This window comes from Trachypithecus francoisi, unplaced genomic scaffold (genome assembly GCF_009764315.1).
Source record: "Trachypithecus francoisi isolate TF-2019V2 unplaced genomic scaffold, Tfra_2.0 Lachesis_group17, whole genome shotgun sequence".
Classification (NCBI taxonomy): Eukaryota; Metazoa; Chordata; class Mammalia; order Primates; family Cercopithecidae; genus Trachypithecus; species Trachypithecus francoisi.
Window position 1 is genome coordinate 31,577,758 of NW_022681462.1, and position 20,592 is coordinate 31,598,349.

The 20,592-nt window shown below is 37.2% G+C and overlaps 1 protein-coding gene across 5 annotated transcripts in view; it reads left to right on the forward strand.

Moving 5' to 3' along the window:
* CTNNA2 (catenin alpha 2) overlaps positions 1–20,592 on the forward strand; it is a 1,168,663-nt gene that overhangs the window by 1,098,097 nt on the left and 49,974 nt on the right. For all 5 annotated transcript variants that reach the window (XM_033175260.1, XM_033175261.1, XM_033175262.1 and 2 more), the window contains 2 exons: positions 4,632–4,745; positions 12,210–12,391. In XM_033175260.1, coding sequence (XP_033031151.1) covers positions 4,632–4,745; positions 12,210–12,391 — 296 coding nt within the window. The remainder of the gene's footprint in view (positions 1–4,631; positions 4,746–12,209; positions 12,392–20,592) is intronic.

Genomic DNA, 20,592 nt, shown 5'->3' on the forward strand with positions numbered 1-20,592 from the left:
TTTTATTAGTTAGAAATAGTTCAGTATTATTAAAAATTGGTAATTCTGCCTTGGTTATTCATTTATTTGCTGAAAGCTTATTAGATGTCCAAACTTTTGGAGTTGCTCTAAATACAGAGATGAACAAAGCAGACAAAAGTCTCTACCCTCGCAGGATTTCTATTCCTCTGGTAGGAGACAGAGAATAAACAAGGAAATATGTCAGACATTGGGCCACAGAGAAAACCAAAGTAGCCTAAAGGGATAGAGCTTCTGGTGGGCATGGATCTTATGAAAGGAAATACCTGGGTGGCATTTGAGAAGATACTGGGAGAAGGAAGAAGAAATAAGCCCTAACGGTATTCAGGCAGAGTATGTTTCAGGCAGAGGGAATGGCAAGTGCAAAGGTTGGAGCCAGGAACTTGACCTAGAGACCTAAGGACCTTATTGAATGAATTGCAAGCCATTGGAGGGTTCTGAGCAGGGGAATAGTGTGATCTGACTTAGACCTTAAAAGGACCACCATGGCTATGCTGGTGAGAACAGAATGTATGGGGCAAGAGCAGAAGTAAGATCAGGTAGGAACCTCCAGAGTAATCCAGACCAGGCCAGAGTCACTGGTTGCCAATCACCCCTGATTAAAATTTATTTTATTTTATTTTATTTTGTTTTGTTTTGTTTTGTTTTAGGCCTTTGGATCTCTAATTTGATTTTCTAGTCTGCAGCCCATTCCAGTGGTGTTGAGCTCTGTTGGGAAATCCTACCTCATGCATCTTTTAAACTCTCTTGCCAACCTATATTCTCAGCCTTCTCCCAGTGAAATTCTCATACACATTTGGGCCCTTTCTTTCAATGGTTCTTATTACATTTTATGAGACATGAGAAAATATTGAAGGATTAAGAGTCATTTCGTCTGGGCTCATTTCGTGTAAAATTTACTCAACAACTCACGTCCAGGTGAAATGACTGAATCCTTCAATACTTTCTCACTGTGTTTCTCTATAGAGGCTGTTGCAGAGGAAATTGAGCACCAGCAGCAGATGAATGGGTCCTGTTTTGCAACTGACCCTGGTCAAGCCACATGATCTCCCTTGGCCCCTGTAATGAGCACAAGTCGATCTCGTAGACTCTTTAGAGAGATTTTAGAGTCTGAATACTTTGTGCCATTTTACAGGTATGACCCACTTCGACAACAAAACAGAAAGTAGTGGAAGGAGGAAACTAGGAGTAGACTTTAAGTGGTTTCTGTTTATTGAGAAAGGCCTTCCCAAAGAGCACGTAGAACTTTCACCCTCAGTCTCTATCCTCCAGTACAGTGAACTATTTATTTTATTTATTCCTTTACCCTGTAACACTAGCTAGTAATACAAGTGTAATCTTCCTGGGCCCATTGGCAGATACTCTGTAATTTTCCATGTTTCATTTAATTCATGGAGGTCTTTGACCAACTAAAAAATAGCACTCATAGTTTTAAAAATGAGTAATTCAAAAATTAATGCCATGAATAGGAGACATACTCACATGCAATTAGCAAACTGCACATGCACAGAACTATTTATATGGATGCGTTGGATGGTTTTGTTTCATGTTTAAGGCACATGAAAATAGCTTAAGCTCATCTGTTTGTCTGGTGGTATTTGTGATGGTTAAAAGCATGAGCTCTGAAACCTTCAACTTGTCCACCTCTGCCACTTGCTAGGTGTGATGTTTTGGGAAATATACTCAACAATTCTGAGCCTGTTCACACACCTATAAAATGGCGATTACATTTATTTCATTAGGTTTTTGTAAGGATCAAATTCTTTAGCTGAATGCCTGTCCCATAGTGGGTGATAAACAATGATTGCCATTATTATTGCTGTTGTTGTTATTAGGTGTTATATTTTATTATTAAGCACAGTAATTATCACCGTCATTTATGAATTTAATTAATTTTTATGGTTCCTAAAGCATTTTTCTATACATCTGAGCTTAGGAGTCCTGTGGGGCAGAAAGTGCAAATAGCAATTATAATCTCCATTTTATGAGCAGGGAGACACAGAAGCAGTGAAACTAAGTGACTTGCCGAAGACATATAGCTTGTGAGTGGCAGAGTTAGGTCAAAACATGCAGGTCCCCTGAGTCCTCATCCAAGTTAATGTCTCTTTTGATTTTAATGTTTTTTTCTTTATTTTGGTTCTTGGGCCATTGTCACTTGAATAAAAACTCATCATTATTAGCCTTATGCTGCCAGGTTGGGTTTGTCATTGACTCCTCTGCTAAATGCACAGATCACTGAAATGTTTGGACACAGTACTATAAGCACTGTCATATTCTGCTTATTTTTGTTAAATGAGATTTTCGATTTTACTTTTTCAAGAACTAATGACAAAAAGTGCTTGTAATCTTGTCATCTCATCTGTCAGCTGAATTTACCAACTTGCTATAACTGTCCCACAGTACACTGCAAAAGAGGGAGGAATGATCAGAGAATATTGTCTCTGTCCACAATAAAAACACAATCAGTTATTTGAACTGGGCTCTGCCTACTGTACCCCTGCTTTAGTTAATAAAATATGGGAACAAAACTTCTTTCTTCTCTCCTTATTTTAATATTCCTATGAAAGTAAACATCTGTAGATGACTGAGTGAATGTTAATAAGGTTGATGGTGAGAGAGAAGGAAAAACAAGTGTGATATGCCAAAGCTTGGAAAATTACTAGGCATAACATGATATTGGCATGAAGGACCCCATTTTATGCCTGTCTGACCAATCTCAAGGCTTCATCAATAACCGCACCTGATTAATTACACTGTGGTAACCAAAGAAACCAGCAGGAAAAAAAATGTGCCCTTTTGGATGGGGAATGGGCAACTGCATCACTGGTATTCCTTGCGGTCTGCTCTTTTCTTTTGAAAGGCATTGCCCTGGAATGTGGTCCTACGATATGCCAAGAGGCAGTCTGTGGAAGACCATCTCCTGTCAGGCTAATCTCACACTGATTCACTCTCTTACTTTTGTCCACCATCCTTCCACCTTTCGAATTTAACCTCATAGAGTTAGCAAAGTCTTAGAACAAGATAAAACCTCTCATGCCTCAGTTTTCTTACCTGGAAAATGGAGAAACTAGTGTCTACATCAAAGGAGTGTTAAGAAACCTGCATGAGTTAGTGCCTGTAAAGCACTTAGGAAAAACATTGACAGACACATGTTAAGCACTTAATGCACAGTTATCTGTTATTATTGCCATTGAAGATGGAAAGGCATTTTATTCCTGGGCTTATGGATTCTTTCTTATCTTTTCCTTATCACTGATGTTGTAGATTGGAAAGGATCTTGATCTAACTCTACTCTTTTTAAGCCATTTTATAACTTCACATCTTGCTAAATGTGTTATGTGAATAAACTACAACAAAAACTAGTGAGAAGTATGTTTGGAGTCAGATACACTTGGGTGTTTAGATGTAACTTCTGGTTCTTTATTAACTAATTTAGGGACATGGGGCACATGTCTTAACTTATCTGCACCTTGTATTACCTGTAAATAGAGAGTGATCCCTAATGTCACTGTGCTCATCTGAGCTAAATTGATAATATATATGTAAAAGTTATTAAATCCTTTCTGGGTATGTGGTAATCAGTAGCTTCATTTCATAAACTTTGTTGAATGAATTGATTTAAAAATCCTAATAATGATGATGGGCCAGGCACAGTGACTCATGCTTGTAATCCTAGCACTTTGGGAGGCCAAGGCAGGCAGATCACTTGAGACCAGGAGTTCAAGACCAGCCTGGCCAACACAGTGAAACCTTGTCTCTACTAAAAATACAAAAATTAGCCAAGCATGATGGTGTAAACCTGTAATCTGAGCTACTTGGGTGGCTGAGGCACAAGAATCACTTGAACCTGGGAGGTGGAAGTTATAGTGAGCCAAAATCGCACTGCTGTACTCCAGCCTGGGCTACACAGTGAGACCCTGTCTCGAAACAAACAACAAACCCCAAGTAATAATGATGGCAAACATTTAAAGAATACCTACTCTGTGTCTGATACTATACAGAGAACACATTGCCTAATCTTCACAGCAATCATAGAGGTAGCTACTGTTATCAACCTCAATTTACAGAGGAAGAAGTCAAACTAAGAGAGGTAAGATAGTTTATTTATGAGCACACAGGGGCTCATATTCAAGCAGTCTTGACTCTAGAGCCTGTGCTTATAACCTTTATACCTTATGGCTTTGTGACCAGTTATTCCCTCAGGTCTAGCCTTTGGCCTGGAGATAATCAACTTTTTTTGTTTATAGAGCAAAAGTGGCATTATAGAAGTATAGGTGTAAATTTTGTTGTTGATGGTTCTTTTCTTTCAATAGATTTGGATGGGTAGAAATAATACACAAATATAATTTTTCTTAAAATTAGCATATCACTTCAAGTTAGACTTACTATACCTGTATGAGGAAATAATAAAATATATATTTTAAAGTAAATTAGGGCAGCTTGATTTTTCTGACTGCATTCCAGCTAATACCAACCCACATAGCTGTGTGGATGCTATGTAGGATGCTATGAGCTCTGCTTTCTGAGGGATATTTAGCCTTTGCAATGAAGTGTGTGGATGGGGGTGAAGGTTATCAATTTAAATATGCTCATTTTTCTCTTTTTGTCTTTAGACCCCAGAAGAACTAGAGGATGATTCTGACTTTGAGCAGGAAGATTACGATGTGCGTAGTAGGACAAGTGTTCAGACTGAGGATGACCAGCTCATTGCAGGGCAGAGCGCACGGGTGAGTGGACATGTAAGACTTTGGCTTGGCACACACGGCCCGTGTTTACTAAAATGGTTTGAGGGTATTTCTAAACTCCAGAGATGTGGTACCCCAGAGATTCATGGGTCAGAAATCTGTGCTGTCATCTGAGGTGGTTTATAGCAAATCACGTTTTACACAGTGAAAATCACCACCACTGCTCCTGATTCCTTTAACTCCCCTCTTTTGGTATCACTAGAAACATAGCAACCACATCACAGCAAGCTTTTATGTGTATAATTGATTTTGTTGGGGTTGGGTATTACAACTGGATGATAAACTGATAGGGGACACTGTAATACAGCAAATTTTGCATTGGCACAGTCACCATTGTTCTTTCTGAAGTCTCCAAGCTTGTCAACACAAGAGGCAATGACAAATGGGGACTCAGGGTACTACTTTGTTAATAGCTGGGCTGCTGCTCCATACAATGGCCTATGTTCTATGATATCTAAGATCATATCTTTTGAAATGGGTTCAAGGCCATTAGATAGAGAATGTTTTGTTTCCTCATGATGCCTGTCTACTCCCATGGTGGTATTCCTAGATCTGTCTACCATGTGATAGAAAAATAAATTAGAGACAAATTAGAAATATGCAAGTTTAAGGATCAGGAAGCAACAGAGAGAGTACCAGCTCTGCCTGACGTTTGAGTAATCCATGATACTGTTCACCAATGCATTTGGTCCAAAGAGCATCCTAAATTTGGATCAATCTGATTAGCTGTATCACCCAGAGGGTAGCTGTACATAATCAAGCTGGTGGTGAGAGATGAAATCTTTAGAGATTGCATAGGAGGATGAAATTTTCCTCCCCTTAAAAGCTCAGTTTCCAAAGAGTAAAAACAATCCGATTATAGTATAACTGAGAATTAGATATTCTAATTTTCTGTGTTAAGTTTTATTTAAATGAAAGATAATGAATAGAAAGCAGGAAGTTGAGAAAGAGGTGGTAATTTAAAATAGAAATTGGGAAACCCCAGAAAGCCCACACTGCCTTAAGAATTGTGAAAGAAAAATAATCAGAGGTTAAAATAAAGAGGACTTGAAGGAGATGTTTAGTCAAGAAAGACTTTGTGTCTAAAACCCAATTTCTCTTATATGCTTTATGCCCTGAAATTCTCACCCAACAATCAAGTGATCCAAAAGATATAAACAAACATTAATAGGAGGGATGTGAAGGTAAAAGAATATTAAAGACAAAGGCTTTGTTTTCAGACAGATTTGGTTTTGAATTATAAAGAGCAGCATTAGAACCATGCTCAAAGCTACCATGCTTAATTTTTCTGAGTTTCAGACCTATCATCCCTAATATGTGAATAACAGGGTTACCTGATAGGATTCTTATAAAGATTTAATTCCTTAATATTTGTAAAATAATGGGCACAATATTAGATGTACAGTAAATGCTCAATAAAGATGACTGTGATAATTATCCTTTCTAAGAGAAATCCTTTCTGATCACACGATGGTGGGACAGCAGAAAAGTAGGCATTCAGCCCCCTATTTCAAAATTTTCTTGCAGATTTTATTTAATCCCCCCTAAAATGTTGAAAATTGGAAAGGTCAGTAACTTGAAAATCTTTTGACTCTGTTGGCAAAACGTCAGACTAATTAAACAGTCAATTCATCTTCAGAATTAAGTAAAACCAGCATTTTTGTCACTGACAAAGGGCAATTTTGAATAATTCATCCAAACATGAAGCAATTCAGTCAATTTGACTGACTAACTGCAACTCAGTATACATGCAGCCTAGTATCCACTGACTAGTTTTCTTAAAGACAAAGACAGGTTGTACAACTCATCTTGCTTTATAATCACCATCTTGTCAAAATGTCATGACCAGTCCCACTTTTACAAGGAAGAATAGAGTCCCAATATACCTCTGTTTCACTGAGAACAGAATTCTAGCCTTATTTACATTAGACTTCAAGTCAATGATGATGGGCGGAAATACAATTCAGAGACTCCTGTCTTTATCATCTATTATTTCTTCACACTAGAGTCTTTTCTGAGAGTTTTTTCCAGCATGAATTAGAAACAGGGTCCAAGATAGTAAGAACAGAGCACTCCTATAAATTCACCACTTGCTCATTTGTCTTTGAGGTCCATCATGTGGTCTGTATGATTAACTTGCAGCAGACAGCATTACTTACTGAGTCAGCCTATTTTAGCCTGTAATTATATGATGACAAATCAGAGACAAGGAATTATGGCTGTTAAGTTGGAAATAAGAGGGTGCATTGAATTGCTGAAATGATAGATGGTCAGACTTTTGACCAGCAAAGTGTGCTAAGTTGTTCCAAATTGTGAAGGAGGCGAACTTTGTCTTTGACAGAGGCATTTGCTCTTCCCTGCAGCAAGTCCTCCCATGTTAATGATATTACTTTGTGTTCACATTTAGAGAAGTTTCCCTTTCTGAAAATGATTAATTAATCTATAAGAAGGTTTAAGTGGGAGATAAGCTTTTAGTAACCCCATCCAACATTGCTCTCAAATTCTGGAATTAAAGGGTTTACAAACTTTCCTTTATATGCCCATGTCTGCTGCTTGCCTACAACATTCTGAGGGAGAGGAGAGAGGGGGCGGGAGTAATGAGGGGAGATGAATGGGAATCAATATGGATGGTGGTGATCTGATAAAATATGGAGGTGATGTGGTACCCTTTCATCCTAGACATGACATAATAGAAACTGTTTCTCCACAGGTTGACATAGTTAAAATAGGTTAGTGACAATCGCTGGGCTCTTGACCTTGGTGATACAATATATTATTTGGAGTCACACAGACCTGATTTTAAATATGGACTTAGTGAAGCTGTGTGACTTTGGGGCAACTTTCTTAACTTCTCCACACTTCATCTCCTCATACGCTACCTCATAAGGTCAAAGGAAGAATTCTATGATAAAATGTATCACAGGATTTGTCATATAAATATGTAATAATTAAGTTGGTGGTAATGGTGATGATGCTTGTGGCTTGAGCTAATCGTTCATTAGAAGGCTGGCTAATTTCACCTGAAAGAGTTGGATAATTCAGGCAATCATGAGAGTTTTTACTTGAGTTAATGGGACAATTACCTCAATTTTCCAATTCACTTCACAGCTAGAGATGGGTAAGAATCAAAGGACCTACTTCTTAACTACTTATATTTATTATACTGCTTTAAAGTCAAGTGAGTAGAAACAGGCACATTGAGTTTTAGTCCCTTTAATTGTTATTTATAAACATTCCTGTACTTGAAACTTAATGTTAGCCTCTTGTTCTATGCTTAAGAAATGAACCTTGTCAATTTGGGGACCCAAAGACTTTAAAAATCATTTTTTTCCTCCGGAAATTAGAAGATAATTATATCAAAATCTCCTTGAGATTTAAACTGAAGAAAGGATTCAGTGCTATTTGAGTGGCTGCTTGCTTTTATCAGTGATTTTCACTTTTAATAGGTAGGGTTTATAACAATCACCAAAAAATGGTTGGTGGTTCAGAGGAAAGGCTGGGAGGGACCCTGGGGTTGGGGGAAAGAATCCTTTTAGATTAATTTCTCTGATGCCACTAATTTGGGACCCCACATCAGGCAGATCAACAATTTGGACAGCTGTGCTTGGCTACTGTGAAAACCAGAAACTTAACCTGTCCTGGGTAATCATATCATACAAACAGAAAATCTGGTATGTCCCCTTTCCTCTTGGCTATGAAGATAATTTTTCTCATGTTCCCTTAGTTTGAGGGAATGAACAATTGCATGTTAGGTATTTTATAGTGAGTTTGATTTCAATGTAGCTGGCTTCTATTTTTTTCTAGCTAGAATGGCTTTAATGTGTTAACATTTCAAATTGCTGAGTTACATTGATAAGACCTAATTAAAACTCATGTGTTGAATTCTAATTTGATTAATTTGCAAATTTCACAGTTTGTGATCTACTGTTTATAGATAACCTTTTTTTAAATTCCAGTTTCAGAAAAGGTCAATTATGAATTTTTAAAAGCAAGAGCATTTTAAGAATATTTAGGAAGAGACTTCAGCTCATTGACAGCTACATAAGCAGAGGCAAATGGAAGGATGCTTTCACCCAAGTCACACACCATTAAGTGTATTATGCAGGTCAAGCATCTCTAGAGTCAAAATCATATCTTCCTTTGCAAACTTGCATTGGAGGGGACAGTTTTTCTTCAGAATTGTGTCCTTAGAATGTGTGTGTCAGTTCTGGCAACTTCTCTTGAATTATGTTAATGCAGTGATTGGAAAAATGTTTAAGCAGTCAGTCAAAAGATGTTTATTAAGCTTCTACTATGGGCAGGATATGGCAGCCTAAACCCTAGGGAAGCATGGAAAGAAGTTAGCAGTAGGGCATTCATAGGAATTAATTAGAGAGCAAAGCAAAGCAGTTAATATTCAAGTGCTAAATTGTATAATGGAGACCCAAGTGCTATAGTTGACAGAGAAGTATACACCTTTCAGTGCACAAATTAACCTTGTGTTGGGACAATGAAATGTGCATTGCTTTTCATCTGGGGATTGAACATTGACTCTGGGAGTCTGCTGATAGTTTTACGAATTCTTTTACAAAGAAGCACCCAGCGAATGCTTTAAATGATGCTGGTTTAGGATCTGTGAGGTGAGGTCTAAGTAAAGTGTGATTTGCTCTTTTGTATGAGGAGGACAAAAACCAAAAACAGCAATAGGTCATCAGAAAGGGATAGTTAAGGAAAAAGGTGCATATTTAATTTCTGTAAATCAGACATATCTCAAATATAGTGGAATAGCTGTCTTGCTATGAACACAACATTGCAAATGTGAGGTTATAATAAACTCACGTATATCAAGTACCTTTTTAAATACAGTTTTTAAAGCTATTTTAACAATATCTTTTAAGATACAGTATTTTAAATATCTTAACAATAGTATTCATGCAAGTCTGGATTTTTAAATATGGATTAAAATTTACACATACACATGCATATCCAAAAATATGTACACATGCTATTTAAAGCCACATACATGCATCCATGGAAGTTAGTAGATGTGGCTATTAGTAAGAAGCATCTGGGAAGGATACTGTTAGGCAAATCAGACACCATATGCAACTCATGTCTATGGCATCCACCAGGATGCACAGCCTGGTGAGCAGTGCAGTGATTTCAGTGACCCTTGCCCCACTTGGTTGAGGAACCCTGGACAGTGGGTAAGCTGCATGGCCACGCACAACTGATGATCCAGTTGTGTACAATGGTTAAGAATGATCTTAGTTCAATGGGTTTGAATCCTGTTCCTACAGCCTATTGTGTGATATTAGGAATTTTATGAATTTCTCTGGGCCTACATATTATTATTAAAATGGGGATGGTAATAGTATTAGAATAATTAAGTAGATTGTTATTTGACATACATAAGTCTCAGCACAGTACCCAGTATTTGTTGATATACATAAGGAATCATAACCATCTTCTATTTGTAGATAGTTGCATAGACCCCAAGCCCATCCCTTTCCCTATGGCAACTAAGAAATGAGCCAGAGCCAGAGGGGTAGTTGGAAAGGCAAACTAATGGTGGAAATTATAATATAATGTTAATGATAATTCTATACATGCTTACTTTCATTTTTTTGAAAAAACACATTTAATTTGCTGCCCACCATCACCTTTTGAGGTAATTATTTACTATACCCATATTCTATATGAAGAGATCAATGATAGATCCATATAACAGTGAAGTCTTAACCCATGTCAGCTACAGAGCCCTGGTTGAACCCAGTTTTTCTGAGCTCACATTGCCCGATACTAGTTATTAGTCCTTCCAAATTTATTCACTCACACCGGGAGAAGATTTACAATTTAGGAAGCATTTTTCTTGTGTTATTTTACTTGTTCATTGCAGAAACTGCAGTCCCCCAAACTGTACTCTCTTGGTCTGTCTGCTGGAAAATATGTGTATCCCAGAAGCGGGGAAATGGAAGCACCTGTTCACATTCCCCTGTCTGTGACGCAGGTTGCATACAGTTTTGGGAGGATGTGATAAGGTGATGTCAAACATTTCATTCAGGGCATGCTACCTAAATGGTGTTTAACAAACATAGTTGATTCTCATTTCTCCTGATAGTTATGTTCTATGAAGTCATCATGAACATTTAATTAGCAAATATTTAACCATTGCTCCTAGGGAAATACAGCATTAGGTTCCTCAGAGCTGCCAGTCAAGACATTTTCTTTAGCTGATCAATACATAACTATGTTTAATGGGTGTTTCTGTTTAGACACTTTATATTTTTGATTCATTAACATTGAACTCACAGCCAATAGCTCTGTAACTCATGCCTGATTGAAACTTAGCTAACACATGTATTTTCTCCATAAGGCACATGCTAGCCTTCTCATGCTCAGGGACATTAGATGCACTTCAGCACCATGCTTGGAGCCGTTTTAAACAGCAAAGTTACTAAAAAAAAAAAAAAGCACAAAGATACGAAAAATATAGCAGTAAATAGACTGTAAAAAGTACACTTGTTTACAGTATGAGAGCTGAAAAAGGAAGGCAGAGCATTGCCTTTTCAACCTCATCTGGGAATATGCATGTCCGGCAACTCAAATTTTTTGCTGCTCTGCCCACATTTGCAAATGACCACGAAAATGCTACAAGCCTTGATTTTGGGGTTACAAATATATTTTAGAGAGTAGGCAAATTGGCAAATGAAGGAATCCATGAATAAGGAGAAGACTGCAGTTTTCCCTTTTCTACATTTTCTTACCTAGCAGTTATTGAAAATGAACCCACGCTTCCTAATTTTATACTTTATCCCATTATAACTTTTCTGCCTACGTACTCAAAGGCTTTAACGAGGAGCCACAGGCATGCTACCACCCTAAAGGAGATGGGGGAGGGCTGGGAGTAGGCATGCCATCCCTGGCATGCCCTGGGCAGGGGATTTTTGTTTGGCATCTCTGTGTAGACACCTTCATTTACACTCAAAGTAGCCCCATCCTCCCCCACTTGGATGCTCAGATAGTGTTTAAAATTCCTCTCCTTTCCAGTGACAGAAGGCCGTTTTTCTTTTTTCCCTTCTCTGAACAGATTTCAGTGTTGAAAGAGGTGCATTCTTTCATCTGGTAAAAGTTTCCTGAGACCAAATATAAAAATTGTCAAGAATAGCTTCTTTTGAACAAACATATGCCATCAAAGCGGCAGAGAGGTTCTGTTATTGCCAGTGCGCACGTAGCTTTGGATATCTCTGTATTTTTCATATATGGGAGTGGGACGGGGACTTTGGGGAGCTTATCAGCCTGTGCTGGTGGCCTCCCTGGAATGGAGAAAGACGTGCTTTCCGAAATGGCAGGGTAGCTCATAAGCCTTTGCAGGGTCTGGCTCTGCCATCCGCAGAAGGCAGAGTCAACATACGGTCTGTACTTCCTTTGTCACCGTCACTCACGCTTTTTCTGTAACCCACGCAGGCCATCATGGCGCAACTACCGCAGGAGGAGAAGGCAAAAATAGCTGAGCAGGTGGAGATATTCCATCAAGAGAAAAGCAAGCTGGATGCAGAAGTGGCCAAATGGGACGACAGCGGCAATGATATCATTGTACTGGCCAAGCAGATGTGCATGATCATGATGGAAATGACAGACTTCACAAGGTGAGGCCCAGAGCCAGGGAGCTGAAGATTTTTTCATTAAACCCAGAAGTGTAGCAGTGTGTATTAGCATGTGAGAGCCTGCTGAAAAATTAAAATATACCAAGGCAAGGTGGTGATATTATAAATTTACATGTATAAGTCAAAATGATCTAGACTTAATTCCTGGCAGATAGGTAGGTCTTTTTGGTCAAGGAAATAGATTGAATGTTGTAATTATTGTTGTAATTATCTACCCTAAGGCAGTCATAAAATCAAACCCCTGGGGATGGGTGACTCATCTTTGGTCTGTGCTGTTTTGCAATATGCTTAAGTATTATTCTGAAGATAAAGTGAATGATTCGTTAATATCCCTTTGGAAAAATATGTACCTGTGTTTGTGTGTGTGTGTGCGCGCATGTAAACATGTAGTATGTTGTAATACTAGCTTGTGATCTAGCATTAATTTAAGCTCACATTTTATTCTTACATATTAAGAATGAGGTACAACAATCTAAGATTCCGTTGTTTTCACAGAGAAATTAAAGTTGTGTAAGATTTATTTCCTTTAACTCTGAGCTAGTACCTTTGACAAATCAAGTGACCGGTCAGAATTTTGTCAGGAGACTTTTCTTCAACAAGGGTTTAGTGCTCTTTCTATCATTGCATTTTGGTCTCTTCTTTAAAAGAAGGTGATATATCTGCCCTTTCAACACAAAGGGCAAACCAAGGGAGAGCAAAACTCAGTAGGAACCTCCCTGAATTTTGAATCAGAATATCAGGTGATTTGGGGGGAGGTCTCTTACTCTCTGTTTGCGAAATAGTGAAATAACACTTGTCTTATCAACTTCAGAAGAGAGTTTTAAAATCCAAAGAGATAATGCAAGCATAAATTATGCTGCCATACAAATATAAACTAGCGTTTTACCGTAGGTTTTTTTTCTGGAAAACACACATATACGCGAAGATGTATTAATGATTTAACATGATACTTGTTATTGAAATAATATAAGATATATGGGAATGTCAAGACATCATCTGATGGATGACAACTTTTCTTAATGGTTATTGAATGCTTCTACTAAGAAAAGGCTAGAATTGATTAAAAGTTATAATTTAATATGGAATATCTCAGTGTCGCCCCCTTTGCCTCTGGCCAATATGTACTAATGACATAGCTTGGCCCTTTTTCCAAATATTTTAAAATTGTTTTTTACTTCAGTGGAATGACTTTACTGTTATGAAGGAACCCTTCGAGACTTTTAAATGTCATTGTATTCATGAGAAGTTCAAATTTGTACATTTGGTTAGTCTTTGTAGACTTCACACATTTATTTCACAAAACGTAACAGCAGGAAAAAAGTCTGAGCCATTATTTCAGTCTGAAACTTCCTACAAATCAAACTATTATGGCAGCCTCAGTCGTTGTTTCTCAAGGCCTATGATAACTTAATTTGCTTGCTTTCAACATTTTATTAGTACTTTATCTGATGATTATCCAATCCATTAATAGCATCACTTGAACAAATAATCCCATTAAAGTGAATAATGAATCTGGTCATGTTACTAGTTTTGATCAGGAGCACATTTTATAATTCTCTAGATTATATAACTGTGGTCAAGGCACAGTTATAAAAGATATATTTGAGGGGTCTTGTTACATGGTGTTAAATAAGGCACATTGTCTGTTAGTCAAAGTGTAGTTTTAAAAGTGAAAAGAAGGTGTCTTCAATTTCCTAGGAATTTTGTATCATTTTATGTTGATTTGAATAATGAAATGTCTAGGGAGCTACTAGTTACAATTTTTCCCACTGCATGATGAGTAGTTTTGTGCTCTTTTTGTTAGGGCAAAGGGAGGAATATAGTAATTAATGACTAGGGAACCAGAGTAGACTGTGTGTTTGAAATGCAACATAGGAAGTTGAGGCTTCATTGCTGCCTCCATCTGCACAGCCTGTTTTTTTTACAGACAGCTGAATAGTGCCTTTCTTTGTGGCCTCTCACCTAAGTTCACTATATTTGACCTTATACGTTGTTATTATTGCCCTTCCACTTGCATATTCCACTTCAAGGAGGAATAATTTTAGGTCCGTAACTCTAAACATTCTTAAGTACCATTTTCTCTTATGTAAAGAAATGGATATAACTGCTTAGGAATTGAAACTTGGCTACTTTTCTTAATGTAGATGTGTAAAGGGCATGTGGGTACACAGTACCCTAGCATTTATTATCTTGTTGTTTTCTTCTTATCACTAGCTAATTCATTAATTTGATTCAGTAATCTCAATGATATCCACTCCATTATTATTAAAATTGGAAGGGTTCTGCCTCATTATATGTGTAATAACTTCTTCATGGAAGATAAAACTGATTATGCCTCTTGTCTTTTTCCCACTCAGTTCTTGACTTCCATCTCATCGACAATGGCAGAAGCACCATCCTGCATGGAGTGAAATTCATGCTTTTCATGTCACTTTTCAGAAAGAAATAGAATGTTGCTAGTCTTGTTTCCCAATAACAAAAGGTGTGCAGATAGCAACAGCTCAAGTTTAATTGTACAGCAAAGAACAAAGCTATTTTTAGAATCAAACTTAAGTTCAAATCTTCAACAGTTTTGAGACTGACTGTCAAATACTGAGCACTAGACTCAGAAATCATATAATCATTCTATGTTTCCCAAACTTGATTTCCTGGCTTAGTTCACATGTTCAGTAGTACCTCAGCGGGCCTTTCAGTTCAGATTCTCCACTCATCCAGGCCACATCTGTCCAGTGAAGGGCAGTCAGTCATCCAGCTTCCTTTGCACCAAAACTTTCATTAGCTCCCTTTTTCACAGAATGAAAATCCTTGTGTTTGCTCTTCAAGGTCTACCTTTCTTGACCTTTAGGCTTCTGTCCTAATTTTGTACATGTTTAACGTCTGACCTTACAACCTATTCCAGGAAGTACCTGGAACAGTTCAACTTGTGATTCTGTAGTTCTACCTGAGTTCTTGAAATTCCCCAGATTCACTCAACTGTTCTACTGTGCTGTCTTCATACTGCCTCAACTGATTAGTAAAATTTCCCAGGCATATTCAGAAGTCTCTGAAAAGTGACTTTTATGGTTCAATACATTTGCAAATACCCTTTTTATGTGTTGTATCTCATTATTGGAGAGTCACATTTGGTATTAACATGTTAGAGATATTGAGAAGGCATAAAAAATAACTTGGATTGACTCAGAATTTGAATTTTGAATACTAAGTATATTAACTCAGAATATACTGAGGCGTAGATTTTTCACATTAGTACTTATTACCTTCTCACAAAATAAATGTGAATTAGTTCATAAATGGTGGTGTGACGGCAGTGATGCGGTAATACTTTTCCTTGACTTTCTTTTTTGGAGTGACCACTTCACAGGAAAGACTCCAGATATTGACCTTTGCATCAGAATTACCTATGTCCAAAAGAGAGACTGTTTCAAGAATCTATATAAGTAGAGTTAATTATATGGCTTGATGCTCTTTCCAAGGAAACTAAAAACATACTCCAGATGGGACAATATGATTGCTCCTGCATTCAGAACATGAGATTACCCATAGCATCTTTTAAAACCCACAAAATACAAAATCTGCTCTAAGGTAGAAAAACACAAGGGCTGCGGGTCGCAATTTTAAAATGGGGAGATAAACCAATGTGGCCAGTCTTCTTGTCGATATTGTCTTCCATGGATAGGAAGACTCAAACTTCTGATGCTTTCATGGATGTGATTTTTTTTTCTTCCTTTTTTTTTTTGCCGTTAGCTATTTGTTTCTTGTTTCAGTGCCCACTTCACATTATCTAAATGACTGTAGCTCATTTTGACTTGTGCTGTCCAATATAGTAGCCACTAGCTGTATATGACTACTTAAATTGTTTTTCTATTATGATATATATCATGGAGTTTACCATCTCAATCCTTTGTAAGTGTACATTTCTATGGCATTCAGCACATTTACATCTTTGTGCAACCATTACCACCCTCCATCTCCAGAACGTGTTCATCTTCGTCAACAGATACTCTGTACCTATGGAATGTAAACTCCCCATCTGCCTTCCGTTTCTATGACTTTGACTGATATAGGTATTTCAGATAAGTCGAGTCATACAATATTTGTTCTTTTGTGACGGGCTTATTTCATTTAGCACAATGTCTTCAAAGTTCATGCATATATTGTAGCATATACTCAAATGCTTTTCCTTTTAAAGGTTTAATAATGTTCCATTGAATGCATATACCACCCACATTTTCTTTATCCATTCATCTCTTAATGGGCACTTCAGTTGCTTCCACCTTTTGGCTATTATGAATAATGCTGCACTGTACATGAGTGTATAAGTATACAAGTTCCTGCTCTCATTTCTTTTAAGTGTATACCCAGAAGTAGAATTGCAGGATCATATAGTAATTCTTTTAAATGTTTGAGGGATCACAATATTATTTTTCACAGTGGCTGCACCATTTTACATTCCCACCAGCAATACACAAGTGTTCCAAGTTTTCCACAATGGTCAAATTTCTCCACATCCTTGCCAAAGCTTGTTTTCTGTTTTTCTTGATAGTAGCCATCCTAAAGGATGTGAAGTGGTATCTCATGGTGGTTTTAATTTGTATTTCCCTAATGATTAATTATGTAGAACATCTTTCCTATGCTTATTGGCATTGTATATCTCATTTGGAATAATGTCTGTCCAAGTCTTTTGCCCATTTTTCAGTTGGGTTGTTTGCTTTTTTGTTGTTGAGTTGTAGGAGTCCTTGGTATATTCTGGATATTAATTTCTTATCAAGAATTACAAATTCCTGATAAAGAATTACTATTTTCTCTTATTTTATTGGCTTCGTTTTCACTATTTGTTGATAGTGTTCTTTGACACACAAAAGTTTTTAATCTTGAAGTTCAACATCTTTTTTTTTGTATTATTGCTTATACTTTTAGTGTCATATCCAAGAAATTATTACCAAATCCAATGTCACGAAGTTTTCTCCTGTGTTTTCTTCGAGTTTTATACTTTAGTTCTTATGTTTAGGTCTTTCATCTATTTTCAGTTAATTTTTAAATGAGGTATAACATGAGTACTGCTGCTTCTTCTGCATGTAGATAATCCAGTTTTCCCATCACCATTTATTGAAAACACTGCCCTTTTCCAAGACCTAAATCTTAGCAAAAATCTTAATACCTTTGTGGAAAATCATTTGACTTTATATGTGTAAGGGTCTATTTTTGAACTCCACTCTATTCCATTGGTCTCCATGTCTGTCTTTATGCCAGTATGACACTATTTTGATTATTGTAAGTTTTAAAATCAAAGTGTGAGGCCTACAATTTTTGTTCTTTTCAAGATTGCTTTGGCTATTTGTGTTGCCTTGTGATTCCATGTGAATTTTAGGATCGATTTTTTAATTTTGGCCAAAAATGCCTTTGGGTTTTGATAGAGATTACAGTGGATCTGTAGATCTCTTTCAGTAGTATTGACATCTTAAGTCTTCCAATCCACATTCATTGAATGACTTTCCATTTATTTTTGTAATTTCAACAATATTTTGTAGTTTTCAGCATGCAAGTCTTCTGACTCCTTGGTTAAGCTTATTCCTAAACATTTAATTTTTTTTGATACTATTTTAAATGGAGTTATTTTCTTCATTTTCTTTTAGGATTTTTTTTATTACTAGTGTCTAGAAACATTTTGTATCCTGCAACTTGCCTGAATTCAGTTATTAGTTTTACCAGGATTTTTTTTAAGAATCTTAAACATTTTCTACATGTAAGATCATGTCACCTGTTAACGGAGATAATGTTGCTTCTTCCTTTCCAATTTGAATGCCTTTTAGTTCTTTAACTTGCCTGATTGCACTGGCTGGGACTTCCAGTACTATGTTAAATAGGAGTGGCAAGAGCAGGCATCCTTGCTTTGATCCTAGTCTTAGAGGTAAAGCTTTTGTTATTCACCACTGAGTATACATAAAGTAAGCTGTGGGTTTTAAAATTTTCATTAAGATGAAATAAAACTGAAACATTGTTTGACAGTTTCTTTTAAAGCTAAAAACGTGTGTGGTGTTATTTCTGAGGTCTCTGTTATGTTCTATGGTGTATATGTATGTTTTGGTACCAGTACCATGCTGTTTTGGTTACTGTAGCTTTGTAGTATAGTTTGAAGTCAGGTAGCATGATGCCTCCAGCTTTGTTCTTTTTCCTTAGGATTGTCTTGGCTATACAGGCTTTTTTTGTTGTTACATATGAAATGTAAAGTAGTTTTTTCTAATTCTGCAAAAAAAGTCAATGGTAGCTTGATGGGAATAGTATTGAATCTATAAATTACTTTGGACAGTGTGGCCATTGTCACGATATTGATTCTTCCTATCCACGAGCATGGAATGTTTTTCGATTTGTTTGCGTCCTGTCTTATTTCCTTAAGCAGTGCTTTGTAGTTCTCCTAGAAGAGTTCTTCACATCACTTGTAAGTCGTATTCCTAGGTATTTTATTCTCTTTGTAGCAATTGTGAATGGAAGTTCATTTATGATTTGGCTCTCTGCTTGTCTATTGTTGGTGTATAGGAATGCCTGTGATTTTTGCACATTGATTTTGTATCCTGAGACTTAGCTGAAGCTGCTTATCAGCTTAAGGAGTTTTTTTGGGCAGAGACAAGGGTTGTGTTTTTTTTGAGACGGAGTCTCGCTCTATCTCCCAAGCTGGAGTGCAGTGTTGCTGTCTCGGCTCACTGCAAGCTCCGCCTCCCAGGTTCACGTCATTCTCCTGCCTCAGTCTTCCAAGTAGCTGGGACTACAGGCACCCACCACCATGCCTGGCTAATTTTTTTTTTGTATTTTTAAAAGAGATGGGGTTTCACCATGTTAGCCAGGATGGTCTCTATCTCCTGACCTCGTGATCCGCCCACCTCGGCCTCCCAGAGTGCTGGGATTACAGGCCTGAGATACTGTGCCAGGCCGACAAGGGTTTTTCTAAGTAAACAATCATGTCGTCTGCAAATAGAGACAATTTGACTTCTTCTCTTTCTATTTAAATAAACTGTATTTCTTTCCGTTGCCTGATTGCCCTGGCCAGAACTTCCAATACTATGTTGAATAGGAGTGATGAGAGAGGGCATCCTTGTCTTGCGCCCGTTTTCAAGGGGAATACTTCCAGCTTTTGCCCATTCAGTTTGATATTGGGTATGGGTTTGTCATAAATAGCTCTTATTATTTTGAGGTATGTTCCATCAATGCCTAGTTTGTTGAGAGTTTTCAACATGAAGTGATGTTGAATTTTATCAAAGGCCTTTTCTGCTTCTATTAAGATAATCATGGTTTTTGTCATTGGTTCTGTTTATGTGATGAATTACATTTATTGATTTGCCTATGTTGAACCAACCTTGAATCCCAAGGATGAAGTCGACTTGACCATGGTGGATAAGCTTTTTGATGTGCTGCTGGATTTGGTTTGCCAGTATTTACTTGAGGATTTTCGTATCAATGTTCATCACGGATATTGGCCTCTACAACCATCTGATCTTTGACAACCCAGACAAAAACAAGCAATGGGGAAAGAATTCCCTATTTAATAAATGGGTGCTAGGAAAACTGGCTAACCATATGCAGAAAACTGAAACTGGACCCCTTCCTTACACCTTATACAAAAATTAAGATGGATTAAAGACTTAAATGTAAAACCCAAAACCAAAAACAAACAAAAACCCTAGAAGAAAACGTGGGTACAACCATTCAGGACAATAGGTTGTGGGCAAAGACTTCATGACTGAAACACCAAAAGCAATTGTAACAAAAACCAGAGTTGAAAAATGGGATCTAGTTAATCTAAAGAGCTTCTGCACAGCAAAAGAAACTAGCATCAGAGTGAACAGGCCACCTACAGAATGGGAGAAATTTTTTGTAAACTACCCATCTGACAAGGGTCTAATATCCAGAATCTACAAGAAACTTAAAACACATTTACAAGAAGAAAAGCTCCATCAAAAAGTGGACAAAGGATATGAACAGACACTTGGTCAAAAGAAGACATTTATGTGGCCAAAAAACATATAAAAAAAGCTCATCATCACTGATCATTAGAGAAATGCAATTCAAAACCACAATGAGATACCATCTCATGCCAATCAGAATAGAGATCATTAAAAAGTCAGGAAACAATAGATGCTGGCAAGGCTGTGGTGAAATAGGAATGTTTTTACACTGTTGGTGGGAGTGTA